The sequence below is a fragment of the Mauremys mutica genome, chromosome 1 (assembly GCF_020497125.1).
Source record: "Mauremys mutica isolate MM-2020 ecotype Southern chromosome 1, ASM2049712v1, whole genome shotgun sequence".
Classification (NCBI taxonomy): Eukaryota; Metazoa; Chordata; order Testudines; family Geoemydidae; genus Mauremys; species Mauremys mutica.
The window spans coordinates 245,405,121-245,416,545 of record NC_059072.1 but is presented as its reverse complement, the minus strand read 5'-3'; the positions used below and the strand labels follow the sequence as shown (position 1 = coordinate 245,416,545).

Here is an 11,425-nt window from a genome sequence, read left to right as displayed (position 1 = left end):
GGCGGGAAAGAGCGGCGGCGGTTTCTGCGCGTGCGCCGCAGTTGGGTCAAAGGACAACAAGATGGCGGCGTCCAGCATAGCGCACTGGGAGGCGGTGGTGGCGGCGGCGCTGCAGTGAGAAGCCCAAACGCTGTGTGCGGAGAGCGCTGCCGCGATGCCCAAATACTATGAGGAGAAGGAGGAGGACGGGCGGGCCTGTGCGGGGGTGCGGGAGGACCTGAGACAGTGTCTGCTCGAGACCCCCTGCGTCATACAGGTACGCGGGGGGGGGCGGGGCCTGCTGAGAGACCCCCTGCGTCATACAGGTACGCGGGGGGGCGGGGCCTGCTGAGAGACCCCCTGCGTCATACAGGCACGCGGGGGGGCGGGGCCTGCTGAGAGACCCCCTGCGTCATACAGGCACGCGGGGGGGCGGGGCCTGCTGAGAGACCCCCTGTGTCATACAGGTACGTGGGAGTGGCGGAGCCTGCTGAGAGACCCCCTGCGTCATACAGCCAATGTGGGGAGCGGGGTGGCCCCTTCCCTGTTACCCCTGGTGACCGCCTCTGCCTGGACACTGCACCTGAGTCGCACCCGGTCCCGCAGCGTCGTTGACCTGCAAAGCGGTTGGGTCCTCGCGGCTGCACAGAGCCTGGGCCCCCCCTTGACAAGTGACCGTGTACAAAGAGCCGCGTCTGACTCACCAGACCTGCCCCCTGTGCGAGTCGGTCCCAGCCTGGACTGATGTGGGTGAGACAGTCACTGCTCCTCCGAGCCCCATGCAGTTGGCACAACTGAAAGGGAAGAGCTGGACACTGGTCTTCCCCATCTGCCATCAGTTCCACCTGTACACGTCACTTTATTGAAGTCTTGCCTTTATTTACACATGTGCTACCCCACTGCAGGTATTAGTGCCCCACCGTAAATGGCAAAAAACGTGATACAGCTACCTCAGAAGGGTCATTGGCTGAGTTCACCCACCTTACCTTAAGAACATAAGAACAGCCCTACTGGGTCAGACCAAAGGTCCGTCCAGTCCAGTATCCTGTCCACTGACAGTGACCAATGCAAGGTGTCCCAGAGGGAGTGAACCTAAGGGTACATCCAGACTACCTGCCGTATCGGCGGGTAGCGATCGATTTATTGGGGATCGATATATCTCCATGAGAATTCCACAATGATTTATTTACTTTAGGGGCACCTACAATAGAAATAAGTATAAATAATCAGAATCATTGTAAGAGAAGGTGTGTGTGACCCCTAAGAATTTCTCAGTGCCGACTGGCAAAGGGTTCACTTTTCTGTAACAGTAACTCTTGACAGGCCTGCCAAACTCGCTATACCTAGCATGCCACTTTCCATAAAAGATGTCATGTACAATCTTATATTAAAGCCAGAAAACACGGTGATCATAAATATGCTAGTGAAATGTCTGTACAGATACAATGTAAAAAGTTATATATGTACAGTATAAAGGAAATATGTTCCTACAGTCTGAATCAAGGCAAAGTTGACAAAGAAGTACCTACCAGACAAAAGATTGTGTATCACCTGTCTGCCTCAGTTCACAATGTAAATTAAGCATTGTAAGCCAATACAATGGAAGCCCTGTGTGCATACAAAGTCAGCATGGGGATGTGACGTCAACACACTATGGAATAAACTTTGAGGTGCAAGGGAGGCATCCTGACTTCGATATCCAATAATTAATTTGGGGGGATAAAAGAGAAGGCAAAAGGATGCATCTTTATCCTGCACCTGAGGAAGTAATCAGTCAGTGGGATTTCATTCATGAAAACAGGATCCTAACCTGCCCTGGTTGGAAACACTACAAAAGACATTTTGGGTGAGATAAAATTCCTTAGTCAGAAGGTCAGCCTGCTAAGTTAAGTTTAATTGCTAGAAAGCATGCTATGCCTTTTGTTATATATATAATATTTCTATTTTTATTGTCCTTACTCACTATTAAATCTTAACCATTGATAACAAATATATCTCAGCGCTGAGCTGATTCTTAGTTAAATCAAACAAGCTGGTATGTGAGCTGTTCCCTTGGGGATAGTAAACCTGATATTGCTGTGAGTTTCCAGTGACAGGCTGGATATCAAATTCTTCAAAGGGGCATGGGAATTAGGATACGCCTATTATAACAAGAAAAATGAGGGCTAGCATTGCCCAGTGGAGGTTCTTTGGATGGCTAACAGGCAGGAAGGGTCAGGGAAGTGATACCCAATTAAGCACCAGCAAGTCTCTCTCTCACTGGAGGCAGGGGGCTCACAGAGTAACTCGGTGTCCTGGGCACCCCAAGAAAGTGTCACAGTAGGTTAGTTTATAGTATGTAATCATGAGCTGGGAAAATGTGTGTTCACTGAAACAGAAATGTTGAAATTTGATCATACAGAACTTCAGGTGTGGTAGTGTGATTTTATTCTATAAAAAGTCAAATGGTTGTGTTAGAAATTCTGTACTGTTAATAAAATTTCAACTTATTGAAACAAAAAGTTCATATGGAAAGCTCCCACCACAGTTGGGACCCTTGCTTGGCTACTTGAATTAGGAGCCTCAGGATTGAATGGAAATAGAGAATGAAAAAGGTGGGCCCTTCAATTAGCATTAAAGCACTTTAGCAGAATGTTGTAGGGAAGTTTGCCCTGCTGCTGTCTGTGTTGTATGTGTTATGTAGGTAACTAGAAAACTTCTGTCTCCAAGACTGTCTAGTTGACACCTTTCACCAGTGCAATTACCACTGTTTTGTTTTGGTTTTTGGACTTCTGGTGGCGATAGCTTGCTTTTAGCATTATGTTAAGTCCAGTTTGAATAAATCTAAAACCACTCAAAAGATGTGTATACAGTTAGATTATACTTCTGTCTTCTCAGGGTGGATTTGATTTAAATCAAATTGATTAAAATCGTGATTTAAATCACTAATCAGGAAGACTCGATTTAATAATGGATTTCTACATAAAAGTGTGTCCTTGTTAGTTGTTATAACCTTAATACATATTCTTCAGAACTCAGAGATAGATGTATAGTGTGTACCTTCTAAAAATGAAACCTACATTTGTAAAGTGATTTATTTTGAAAACTTTTCAGATTAGTTTACAGCTATATCAGAAAATGAATGATTGATTGATTATTCCATTTATCACAGGTAATTGAAGCAGATATTTATGAAGTCATTGGGAGGTGAACTATCTCCAGTTCAACAGGTTAATCATTAATATTTGGTGGATTTTCTTGCCATGCTGTAATAGGAGGAGAACATCACCAAACAGACATTTAAATTATTTTATTTAATTAAAACAACAACGTTATGTATTGTGGATTTTTTTCTTCAACAGCAAACATATAATATTTTAACAAAACAAGCATATGGATTTTTGAATTTAATTAGACGTTCAGGTTTTTTTTAAATCAGGTTTTTGTTAAAATTGTTTTTAACCAAAATAGTTTAAAATAAATATTTAAAAAAACAAACAAAAATTAAATAGACTATGTCAGACAGGTCAACATGAGAAACTTAAAATATTGGTTTCTGCAGCTAACTTAGTCATCTTCACCTTCATTTCCCGTTTGTTCATAATCTGGAAAAGAAAAACAAGCTCTCCGGCTTTTTCAGGTCCCAAGCGATTTCTCAATTTGGAATGAATTAGTCCAAAGGAAGAAAATATTCTTTCTACATCGGCAGAAGCTACTGCTGTTAAAAGTGAGATTATCACTTCAACAGTCTCTGAATCCAAGTGCTTAAGTGACTTCCACCAGTTCACTCGTGTGACTTTCTTTAAAACATCATAAGAAAACATATATTTCTTGAATGGTTCACCCTTACTCCGAAGTTTATTATAGTTGGCATTATGGAGGGATGATTGCTGGATGTCCATGTCATAGCCAATTCCTCCTCTTCAGCAGTTAAAGTTTGACCCTGGTACCAAGTATTGAGAATATTTGCAAGAAAATGAGCTGGAGATAGTGCTTGTCCCATATGTTTTTTTTTTAATGCTTGTAATTTAACCCTGTCATTGAATATTTCTCTTTTTAAGACCTCACTCAGTTCCTTCCAACTTTCAACAGCATCAGCAATAAAACAGCTATTTATCTGCATTTTGTTCAAGGCTACAGAAATAGGATTCACGGTGCTCAGCATGAGTTCAACATTTCTCTTAAGCCCAATGTTGAGGACTTTGGCTGTGACAGTGCCATCTATTTTTTCACAATTTTGTTCACAAACTGTCATCAGATTAGGCCAGTTCTTGATATAGTGCTCAAAACAGTCCACTACAGAGTTCCATTGCACGTCTTGTGGGAGAGTTAGCTTGGTTCCTTCCATTTTTTTCAGAGCAGCTGCTGCAAAGTGGTTGTTACGGAAGTATTTTGCAATTTCAACAACATTAGCCTTTATTTCTGGAACACCGAAGTCTTTGGCTAGGAGGTGCCTCAAATGAGCACTGCAACCATATGTTATTAGCTTGTGACTCTCTTCACTCTCTTCTAAATTTCTTCTTATCTTGGATACATTTTCAGCATGTGACCAAGCTGCGTACTAGACATTTGAATTTTTTTTTCAGTTTGTTATAGCTTTTACTGCTACTTCTTGTAAGTATTCTGTATGTGCATTTCCTAATGTATCAGCTGTTTCTGTAAGGAAGACATTCCCTTCTTCTGTTGTCACACAGACACATAACCAGGATCATTGTGTACATTGCTCCACCCATGAAGACTCAGGTTAACAATTTTACCCTCCAGGCCTTTTGCACACTGCTCAGCTTCTCTTTCATACACTTTATCCAGCAATTTTCCTGTGACATCTGCTCTGTTGGGTGGAGTGTATCCTGGTCTTAATGACTGAACCATGTTAATGAAGTGTGGGTTCTCAGTCATACGGAAAGGAGAGTTTGGTGCATAAACAAATCGGGCGATTTTTCATCAATTCCTTTTTTTTTGTAATCTGCTGGTTCTTATCACAAATTTACCTATGGTTGTTTCTGGATGATGGAGGAGTTGTTTTTCTTTTTGCTACAGGTGACATACTGTGGCTATGTGACATACGTGGTGTGACTGAAACACTATCATTGGCAGATAACTCTGCAACTATAAAAAATGATGGTGATCTTGAAGGTGGATAGTCTTCAGAATCCTGTATGTTGAGGATGGATTCTCCTAAACAAAATAAGTCAGTGCAGTTATTTAATTATTACCATACTGTTCATTTAGTATCACTCATTGCATTCACTGACACTCAGTACTACTTTAAAGGTGAAATTGTAAAAGGAAGATCTGCCTATTTCAGCTATTTATTTTTTATCACAACTGCATCTAAAATGATAGTACCATAGAGTAACAACTATATTTTTTGCTCAAACATGAGAATTCAAGAATAGTCCAGAAGGAAGACAGGCAGTCCTCAAGAAAGAAGTATGAAATAAAAAAGTTTGCCAACCTGAAGATCCTGCATGTTCAGACATGTTCCTTTCATCATCTTCAACGCAGCTTCCTCCTGAGAAGGAACACATCTTGCATTTCTTTGTTGCACTCTTTGCATTTTGCATGCATGCCTGTCTTACCCACAGGTAGAGGAACTTCATGAAAATATTCCCAAACTGGGTCTCTTTTACAGCCTGCTGCCATTATAGGTTTTCCCTTCTAGTGAGAGAATGGTATGATAGATCTCAAATCAATGAAGGCTAGTCTCAGAAAGACCTCAAAACTTCTGGAATATGCTGCTCAAACCGTTTCACTTTTGTTTCTACTGCCTGTCCCTCCCGTCTCACATTTATCTCCAGACTTCTTCTCCTTGTCCAAGTCTGTTTGCCCCCAACAATCCTATATTCATTGAATTTTTTGAAATTTTGCACTTTTAGAGAGAGGTAAGGGATTGACTCTGTGTACACAGATTTGCAGAGGGACAATAGGGTTGAGATTTGTTATTTCTCACCTCTATATTTTATTTATTTATTTTAAAACATTTTTGCTGTTAACAAGCATGTTATCTCTGGAGAGACACATCCACAGTTTGAGAACTGCAAAACTAAGCATCTCTGATGGTATCTTCTAGACTAAGCAATGAGACCCGTTGGGTAGATAGAAAGATTATCCTAAATAATCTATACAGAAGCCCCTGGAACCCCATAAAATTGGGTCCCTAATCCATGAACTATTGGAACTCATTTACAAAACTTTTCTTAAACATTACATGAATCTATTGTCTCATACTATAGAATTAGAATTTATAATCCCTGTTCCATGATGAGATACATTATAGCTCAAAGCTATCTTTAGATAGGTTTTTTTCTCAAAAAGAATTTTATCAAAAAAATCTGATTTAAATTAAAAAAAATCAAATTTATTTTATTTTATTTTAAATCATTGATTTTTATCCACCCTGGTCTTCATTTTACTGATACAAGCACATGTTTTTGAAGTTGGGGAAGGAAGGGAAGAATTATTATCTGCACTTTCACAAACTCTCAGGAACTTACCACAGCAAAGAACACAAGTTAAAGCAGCTTGGACAGAGTTTCAACAGTGTGCACAGGACTTTTTAGAGCTGCCTTGTCTGTAGTGTCCTTTCCACTGAAGAAATACACTGGATTCTTATGCTGTTATGTTTCATGTGACAGGAAGGAAAAAGCGCCAGACAATGCTTGAAGGAAGGACACTGCAGAAGTTTGCAAGTTTCTTTTTTTGAGTGCAAAAGATCAATGGTAAGTGATTGGTTTGATTGTTTTTTAGTCTTTGTAGCAAATGTGTTTAATTCTAAAAGATTCTGATGAGGAGGAAAACACCATTGAAATTAATCAAATTGACATCACTAAGGCCTGGTCTACACTGGGGGGGGGTTTCGAACTAAGGTACACACGTTCAGCTACGCGAATAGCGTAGCTGAACTCGAACTACCTTAGTTCGAACTACTCACCCATCCAGACGCCGCGGGATTGAAGTCCGCGGCTCCCCCGTCGACTCCGCGCGGCGGTGGAGTTCCGGAGTTGACTGGAGCGCGTTCAGAGTTCGATATATCGCGTCTAGATGAGACGCGATATATCGAACTCCGAGAAGTCGAACGCTACCCGCCGACCCAGGCGGGTAGTATAGACGTAGCCTTAGTAGAATAGCTCCTTACTTGTCATAAATGTAATTGGTCCTTAATAAATGTTAGCTCTTGTGAACATTAGTATAGAACATCTTTCGCACTCAAGCAAAACAAGGAATTAGGTTGTGGGTATAATCCAACAAGATATTCATATTTAAATTGGAGAAGGCTCAGAGTGTGACAGCTACAGTAAAATAGGAAATGATTAACAAAATTGGGGTTATTTTAAATATGAAAGATCAATAGGTAAAATAGCTTTTTAATATTTAAGATTGATAATTAGCCATACCATAATCTTATCTATTTGAGATCATTGGAAGAAACAGAACTGGGGGACATTGTTTTAAGTTTAGAGGAAACTCATTAAAGGATCATTTTACTGTGATTATGGACTTCTGCTTTCCACTTGAAGTTTTGTAGTTTTAGTGTAATGTACTTAGGTAATAATTGGATAATTGTTAATTTAAGGAGCTATAAGTCAGTTTTATGATTGAGTGACAAACTCTCCTTTTGGGAGTGAGTGCTCAAGTACCACAGCAAGAGGCCTGTTATAAATACCTACCTAGATAGAAAAGGAGGAGTTTCCCCAGACTGGCTATGGGTTTCTTATATGGAAATGTTGACCTATGCTGTCATAAAGCCTTTTTGTAAAATAGGGTAGAGGCAGCAAAGTCGATATCAAACCATTCCACACATGATGGGCACATAGCCTGTTTTTGGTTTTACCTAATGTGTTACTTTGCTCTGTAATGAATAAACCCTGATTTTAATTTTAGATTGAGAGATGCAGAAGTAGAACATACCTAAGCTCTTTCATCCCACTCTGCTGCTGTAGCCTCACAGCCTTCAAACCTCCCTCCATTGGAAACTCTCTTAATTCAGTTAGAGAGGAAAATGGAATTAAGCTAGAAATATGCTAGAAAAGTGTCTTCAAACATATTATTTACTCTCCAGCATGTCTACAACAACACTGTTACAATCTTCAAATATTTCTCATTATAGTTCAGTATGTAACAAGGACAGATGAAAAAGACTAGGTAGGTGGGTCTCAAACTTAATTGATCACACCCCTCTTCTTTGTGTCTGTAGTAGTTTATGCCTCCCCTCCCGCCACACAAGTACATATACGGATTAGAAAAAAATCAACATGCACCCCTCACTAAATATTAGAAACAGTAAGGCATTGATTCAAACAGAGCCAAGGATCCATTGTAATAGCAAAAGCAAACCTGCGATTGTGGCCGATGCTTACAATTAAATGTGCACACTGCAATGTAGCGAACGGATTAATGTACAGATGGCAACAGCTTTGTATAATGCTATGCAAGCTTAACAGAAATCTGTCAAAATGCACAGCACCATCTGAGGACCTGATATTTCTGGAGGAATTAGCTTTGCTAGTTATTCATTCCTGTGGGTAAAATGTGCACAGTAAAGTTGTTTTTTTGTTTTTGTTTATCTTCTCCTCAAGCATCTCATGCCCCCCAGAATACATTCCCCACCCTTTCCCCCAGGGAGTCTCATCCCCCTGTTTGAGAACCTCTGGAATAGATTATTTAGTCTGGAAAGGAAAAGAGTGAGAGATGATAATTATATTTCAATAGGAATATAATAGAAAAGGCTGTTTGTGTACTTCTGCTTAACCTGTCCCATAATATAAGAAAAAAAGACATATTTGTTGACCAATTAAATTAAAAGGCAACAAACTTAAAATGGAATTTTACTATCTCAGGGTACTAGTGAGGCAAATAATTTAGTACATTTTTTAAAGGATGCGGCACTGCATGCAAATACAAATGCTTTTAACATTTACAGTAGGTTAAAATGATTAGGGTTTTCAGTTGTCATGCTTCAGGACATAAGACGATCAGCAGTTGGGTAAAGAATAAAGTATGCTTCTGTGCTAGCAATTAGATACACAAATGCGCAGGGAGTGTACACGTCCCTCTCCCTACACGTGACATGGTGACTGGTGTAATATGTTTCAGAGTAGCAGCCATGTTAGTCTGTATCCGCAAAAAGAACAGGAGTATTTGTGGCACCTTAAAGACTAACAAATTTATTTTAGCATGAGCTTTCGTGAGCTGCAGCTCACTTCTTCGGAACATACAGACGGGATATTTATACATACAGGGAACATGAAAAGGTGGAAGTATGCATACCAACAGGCAGAGTCTAATCAGTTGAGATGAGCTATCGTCAGCAGGAGGAAAAAAAACTTTTTGAAGTGATAATTAAGATGGCCCATAGAAGGTGTGAGGAGAACTTAACATAGTAATATGGTCAACCTTATGTTTACCTAACTTTTTATTGTGCTATAGCAGTGAATTCTAGTTAATGATTTTGCATAGTAGTAATCTATTCCTCAAATTTAAGTGTGTAGAACATACTAGCTGAATTATTGTTGGATTCAAGAATACTCAGTCATCGCAATCTTGAAGATGGAAAGCTTAAGAGGAACTATGCCAGGCCAAAATAATGTGGCCCTTCTTGCTGCCATATCTCTCTGCAGTGCTAAAAACGATCTACTGTACAGCAGCTATCCACTCTCAGCTTTAGGAAATGCTGGTGTACAGTAAATCTTTAGGCTTTTCCCGCCAATTATATATCCATGTATTATTTCCCTCGGATATTAGCTTGCATTTTTTCTAAATTGAATCTCACTTTATATTTTACCCATATTTATAGACTCTGTAGGTTCCTTTTTATATTATCCCAGCCTCACTGGTGTTTGCAACACCTTCTATTTTAACGTAATCTGAATTTGCTGTGTACCACATTCTCCAGATTATGAATGATGATCAGTAAGATAAGACTAATGAGTATTCTCTACAGCACCTCACCTACACACCTTCCTCGCTCTCCCGACTCTATTGTACCACTTACTATTATTCCGTTTATGGTCCTTCAGCAAATCTGAAGTCTACATGGCAGTGCTAACCAGTCACCTAGTATTAATTATGAGTAAGATTTCTGAATACAGTGCTACCATGTACTGTCACACCAGTCTTGTGTCTTTTTATGGAGAAACCATTTATTCTTTTCAGTGACTTTTTCTTTACTGTATCCTTGTTTGTAAAGTGCCAGAAATAGAAACACAGTTGCTTCAAAGCAGTTCTAATAGTAGTATTTTACATTTTGCAATATGTTGACTTAATTATTCTTCAATTTTTAGTTGGATGCCAGAGCAAGATTCAGAGGAAGGAAGGGATACTGAAGCCTTTGTGAAGAGAGCCAAGCATGGCGAATTGTGGATGTATCAGTGCTTTAAGCAAAATACAGAGACTAAAATAAGAAGAGTACATCTGCTGCATCCTCCCAGTCATGAAGTATTCTCTTGGAAAATACCTGCTTTCAAGAACTCTGATAGATTGAGGCTGACATGCACCTAAAATACTGAAAAGAAAACCAATATTAGGCTGGCAGTTTGGAGTGATATGAAATGCCCTAATGCATTTTAAATAAACAATGCAAAATCCAAAATAAGCCGTAGCAATCTTTAGCTGAGTCAATTTGTTTTGAAACTGAGATTTCCTTTCAGTTTTTAAGTTTGTAGTTTTATTTATCTAAAACCATAAAACATTGTCAGAGTGAAATATTATAAAATAATTGAAATTGGTAGACCGCTTGAGTAATGTTCTGCAGTATCATTCAGGAAACCTAAGATAGGTCTCTTGTTTCCCAGGTTGGCAGGGCCGACATACACTGAAATGTACAGGTTAGCCTCTGGGGAAGAGAGTGGGTTATATTACTCAATAGTGAGTTCCAGTTAATTAGAGTGCAGTTGATACCTGTCCAGTTCCCAAGAACTGTGACATCATCTCTTCATCCCTTCGCAAAATTCCTTTTTTAATATGATGGTTGGTGTAAGTTCATGCATACATTGTAGCCTTTCACTACTGAAGAGCTAAATTAAAGTTGGAGTTACTCTTAAAAGTTAAAATATGTCTGTCTGAAAGTGATTGTTAGTTTTGAAAAACAGCCACCGCTTTTAAGAGAAATATAGTTCATCTGACCAGTAGTAGTGTATAGAGGAAGAGTTGTATATGAGAAGTAAGAGTAATTAAATGTCATGTTTTTCACCCAGACATGCAGCTGAAGTGATATCGGTTGTCACTTTTATTATAGTGTGCTGACAACAGCCTCTAGATTCCTTTGAGCTTATGCTGGATTTTCTCCCCTTACTACCCAAACAAATATACTTTACACACTTAACTACAATTCAAAATTACATTTTTTCTTAACTTTGTATTAAACATTAATTATGTAGAACAAACTTTATATTTTTTTTTATTCCTGCATTCTTATTCCTTTCTGTACTATAAAATGTATATATGGGTGTATAATTTTCAAATTGTC

General features: G+C 39.3%; 1 protein-coding gene across 1 annotated transcript; it reads left to right on the top strand.

Annotated features, from left to right (window-relative positions):
- The first annotated feature begins 4 nt into the window (after positions 1-4).
- LOC123363909 (cytochrome c oxidase assembly factor 5) lies at positions 5-11,166 on the top strand. Its single transcript, XM_045005472.1, has 3 exons — positions 5-256; positions 6,597-6,680; positions 10,242-11,166. Exons 1-3 carry the CDS (start codon positions 155-157, stop codon positions 10,281-10,283), a joined length of 228 nt encoding a protein of 75 aa, XP_044861407.1. The 5' UTR covers positions 5-154; the 3' UTR covers positions 10,284-11,166.
- Positions 11,167-11,425: the final 259 nt, after the last annotated feature.